Below are 4796 nucleotides of genomic sequence, written 5' to 3' on the forward strand. Positions count from 1 at the left end.
GTCAAATGATTACAATACAAATCAAAAGATTTACAGAGCATGCTTACAAACTAAACTCCCCCTCAGCCTGATGCTCCAAGGTTGATTGCACAAGATGAAAGGATTAGACATGAGGAGAAGAACCCACTCAGTCAATCAAATGTAACAGTACAAGGTACTGTTACTGAAGGGGTAAGGTCCCAAAAACCTCATAAAAAGATATGAGACCATACCACCAACTGGCCTTTCAACCTTTTAACCTTGCGCGGTCGCGCATTGGTCTTACAAAAGGAAGGAAGAGATCAACAAGCGATAGTCGCGCGCCTAAAGGAAAGCATAGAATCCTTGCACCGCCTTCCATTGACAAAGGGTTTAAAACCCTAAGAACAATACTTCTGCCCAAATATCTAAAACTTGGATACCATTTTACCCAGACTTGGGATTTATGCAGATGTATGCACACCATAAGGTGTCACACCAGATTACAGCAGTAATCTTCTAGAAGGGAAATGATCGTGCACCACCCAGACGGTTATAGCCGTCTGGACACGTGTCATTACCACAAACATCCTGAAATCACAATGATAGCATGTAATTGGAGAATGATCTCCACTCAAACCACTTTCCACGTGGCAATTCCCCAACCATAGATCAAGTCACGATCCGTGTGCATTCACATCAGGATCCAAGCAACTTAACGAAGATTAAAAGGACTTAACGGAAGGAAAAATAACCGCTACGGCGTTAGCATCTTCCGTTATCTTTTCAATAACAGATTTTCCCTCCCAAACTCCCGGTTGTAAATAGGAGAACTCTTCAGGTATAAACTCAGAACACATTTCACTACTAAAATACTTATCTTCTCCGTTACCAATACTTATTCTCACACCGGAGTCGGGTCAAGGAGAGAACCCTCTTTTCCCCTTGACGAGGCTAACGGTGCTCTGTTTTGCAGAATCACCGGAGAAGGAACTCGGCTGCAACTGGATCAATCGAGAGAGAACTAACCTTTTATGCGGATTCAAACCCCCTAGATATCTCGGTTCCGACCATTTATCTAGTGTTTCTTCATTGGCGCCCACCGTTTTCTCAGTTTTTCTAGTTTCTATCTCGTTTTCGATTCAGTTCATCTCATTTTTCTGTTTTTGCACATGGCAGAAAATTCATCTTCTCACCGACAGCCTGGTCCTCGACCAAATGTCGAAAACAATTTACCAGTAGAAGGGATGGTAGAAGAGGCCTCAGACGATAATGAGGTTCAATCTAATGGAGCAAATAACCCTGTTACTCCAGGGATATTTCCCACAAATCCCGCTCAATCAATTTTACCACCGGGAGAAACTCCGATATCATGATATGTCCGGTCACAAGGGGCATTAAATGCAGTGTACACGCAGTTGTGTGCTCAAACTGCTCCCGTAACACAATCACGAAGGCCGGGATCTAGAGCTCATGCTTCCCAGCGAGAAGAATCAACTTATGATGGTACAAACAGCTACCAGAGACAACACCATGAGTCACAGCCTCGCCAAAGGCAATCGGTTCATGACAGGTTGGGTTCCCAATGGGAGGCCCACACCGATGAATCCGATCAAACATATCGTTTGAGTGCAAACACCAGCGTATTCAACAGACTACACCCAAACTCTAACAAATCCAGGCCTCGAGCGGTTTACAACCCTGAGGCAGAGCATAATTATGACCTAGTTTACCGCCCTGCAGAAGCAGCGGAAAACTCGAAGTTTATACTGGAAATAGCTCTGGAGATCGGTTATAAAACTCGATTAGATGTGACGGTATGGTCAAAGTATTATCCGGGACAGAGGGCCTTCCCAAGAGTTGGGAAAAGATAATGGCGGCGGCCAAGGTTTATGCGCAGACGGAGAAAAACCTTACTACAAATAGGCCACCACCACCGCACAGCAGGCCCACAGATTTAAGTGCAACGGGCGAGCGAAGGTTCAAAAAATCATGGCGCGAGTCATCCGGAAGCCGCTCCTCTGAAGATGCTCGCATAACAATTAACAAACTCTCTGCTCAAAGAGAAAACAAGCATGAAAATAGGGAGAGGCAGTGGACCCCCCTAACAAAGACCCCGGCGGAGGTGCTGAGTACCGAGGACTATCAGTTCAAACCGCCAATTCCGATGAAGAGTAAACGTGGCCAAGACCTGGCGCAATATTGTGAATATCATAAGGACACTGGGCACACCACAAACAACTGCATTTCCTTGCGCACCGAAATAGAGAAAGCCCTCAAAAATGGGGAGTTCGCGCATCTACTCCAGAATATGCGCAAGGAGATAAAGCAGATTACCCGGGGAGAAGAAACCTCCAGCAAGCGGGCAAAGACTTAAAGGACTCCGTAGAGTTCCCCACAGGAAAAAAACATCGAATATGGCGAAACTATCAGAGAGTAAGTTAAGTCCCATCTAATTATTAAAAACTTTGTAACGCCTCTGAGCTTTATCCATTAATAAAATTACAAAGTTTCTATCATTTGTGTTTACAAAATGCATGCAATTTCTTTTTAGTAAGCGCAAAAACATTATGGTAGTGTAAAATAAGCTCCATACGCGGTCAGTGATTACCTCACAAACGACCATAAGCTTCACACATGAGCTTCATACCAACTTTATTCGCCTTACTTAAGCAAAAGCAATTGTACTCATGCAAATATTGTAAAGTCATTCAAACAAATAGAAACATATTACCTTCAGCGTACAAATACGCCCTGAAAAGATTCAAACACGACAGTGTTTCGAGCAAGCGCAACAAAACAAGGATCTACGTCCCACACACACAAAAAAAAAAGAAAAGGGGGGAAACACAAATTGTTCAAAAACAATTTCACCCTACTCTAAATCTTCATCCTCATCAGGGAAGATTTCTTTAAGCTGCGTTATCGGATCATCCGACTGCAGCGCCACATTTATCAACTCCATAACTGGAAGTTGTAAATTATTAAACTCTGCCTTCAGAGAAGCAAGCGCAGCGGCAGTATCTACGCCAAAAGCAGCGGACTTGCTATCATCCCAAGTAACTTTCAGCGCACTATTTACATGTTGGGAGCATTCTGCATAACCATCCCGCCGCGCAGCAACCACCAAATCAGCAACAGTCTTATCCAGTTCTTTAGAGTTCAATACAGATTCAGCAACCTATGAAATCAATCGACATTGGTAAAACAACAAAAAAAAAAGGAAGAAGAGAGAAGAGCAAAAGCAAGCGCATATATAAGAGAAGGAACTTACACAAGCAATCCCACGATCCTTCAACCAGGTCATATCGTTCTTTAAAGGCTCAAGCTCGCTTTCCGCCGAGACCCGCGCCGTTTCCGAACTTTCCAGTTTCTCTTCAGCCTCAGTTAAGCGGCGTGAGGATTCAGCATTTTCGGAACGCGCAAGCTCCAGGTCCTTTTTCAGTTGTTCCTGGTCAGAAACCAAAGCAGTAAGTTCCTCTAGTTCCTTATCTCTAATGGCAAGAGTGCTTAAAGCTTGTACCTCCCGTTGCTCACTCCGTTCCCTATGAAAACGCGCCTCCGTCAGCGCAGCCTCTAAGTCAGCCTTCTCCTTCTTCAATCTTTCAACCTCCGCATCTTGATTTTTCAGCTTTTCAACATCAGCTTTGAGATTACTAATAATAGTGCGAAGGTTGGCTTTCTCAGCATTATCTTTTTCGTAAATTTTCTTCCAATTTTTACGTTCTTCAGAAAGGAGAGCAGCTTCAGCCCTTCTCTTCCAACCAGCAACAGACCATTCCTTAGTCTTGCGCTTAGCCTCAAACTTGGCTTGATCATCTTTTAATTTAGCCATCAATTGAGCCAGACGTTTCTCATCGTTGAAAAATTTCTTCTGAGCCGCCATGAAAGATTTCTGCTCTTTATGCATGTTATACCACTCACGAACAATACGGTTGGTGGTAGAAACATGAGAGGCAGTCTCAGCAACATAAGACTGATAAGCCTGTTCACAAGATCGACTTTCCTGAAACTTGACCTCCCCAGGCGGAAGTATCCCCTGCAGCCAATCTTGGCACACATGCTAGTCCGCAAAAGTATCCCCTTTCTTCAAATTCCAAACAGGGGCGTGAAGGTCAGCAGCATCCTTCTCCGAATAGCTCCGATAGTAATAATCTCCCAAAGTTTCCTCTGGGCGGATGGGAGATTGTTTACTAATACCGGCAAACGAGTCTTGCTCTTCAACCGTCGTCCTCTCAACATGCTCTGGCACAATGTCTGAAGGAGAAAGAGTAGGAGTTTTTTCAGTTGCTCCTTCCCCTTGGTCTTGAGTAACCACCTCGGGGGCCGAAGGATTTTCAGTATCGTCCACCATTCCTAAGCCAGCATCAGCAGGCCTCTCGGTTTCAACAGACTTCTCCGCGTCATCTGCACCCTCCGTAGCAGCTGCAGAAGCATGCGGAGGGGTAGGAGGAAGTTCTTCATTCACCACAGATTGCACGTTTGTGGGAGTTGGAGCAACAGGAGCCGCTGCAAAAATAAAAAACCGTAAGAATCTAATCCATAAAAAGGAAGCAAGGGAAGATACTACTTACCAGGAACAGATTACGTAACAAAAGCATCAAGATTCCCCCTTCGGGTAATCTTCTTTCTTTGAACTTTCTTAGGAGGTTGACCCTCCGCGTCAGTATCGGTTTGTTTTCTCTTGCTCGCTCCCCTTTGCACTAAATGCTCAGGGCTAGATTCCAAGTCAATCAGATCATCTGGGTTGGATGGAGGAGTATTAGCAGAATCTTTCGGTTTCGGTTTCGGTCGCCTAATAATAACTGCAGGCGCAAGACCCTCCAAAGTATCAGAAA

The 4796-nt window shown here is 44.6% G+C and overlaps 1 protein-coding gene across 1 annotated transcript; it reads right to left on the minus strand.

Moving 5' to 3' along the window:
• Positions 1-2833: 2833 nt before the first annotated feature.
• LOC110913171 (plasminogen-binding group A streptococcal M-like protein PAM) lies at positions 2834-3868 on the minus strand. The gene is made up of 2 exons (XM_022158018.1): positions 3233-3868; positions 2834-3139 (listed from the first exon to the last, which is right to left on the minus strand). The coding sequence occupies exons 1-2, from the start codon at positions 3866-3868 to the stop codon at positions 2834-2836; spliced, it is 942 nt and encodes a 313-aa protein (XP_022013710.1).
• Positions 3869-4796: the final 928 nt, after the last annotated feature.

The sequence above is a fragment of the Helianthus annuus genome, chromosome 6 (genome assembly GCF_002127325.2).
Source record: "Helianthus annuus cultivar XRQ/B chromosome 6, HanXRQr2.0-SUNRISE, whole genome shotgun sequence".
Taxonomy (NCBI): domain Eukaryota; kingdom Viridiplantae; phylum Streptophyta; class Magnoliopsida; order Asterales; family Asteraceae; genus Helianthus; species Helianthus annuus.

What these genes read in the sequence shown, in the direction of transcription:
- LOC110913171 (XM_022158018.1), bottom strand. Translation starts at nt 3,868, where the DNA reads ATGCATAAAGAGCAGAAATCTTTCATGGCGGCTCAGAAGAAATTTTTC. An exon ending in AGGATCGTGGGATTGCTTGT is followed by an intron (nt 3,140 to 3,232) that starts GTAAGTTCCTTC and finishes TTGATTTCATAG; the next exon opens with GTTGCTGAATCTGTATTGAA.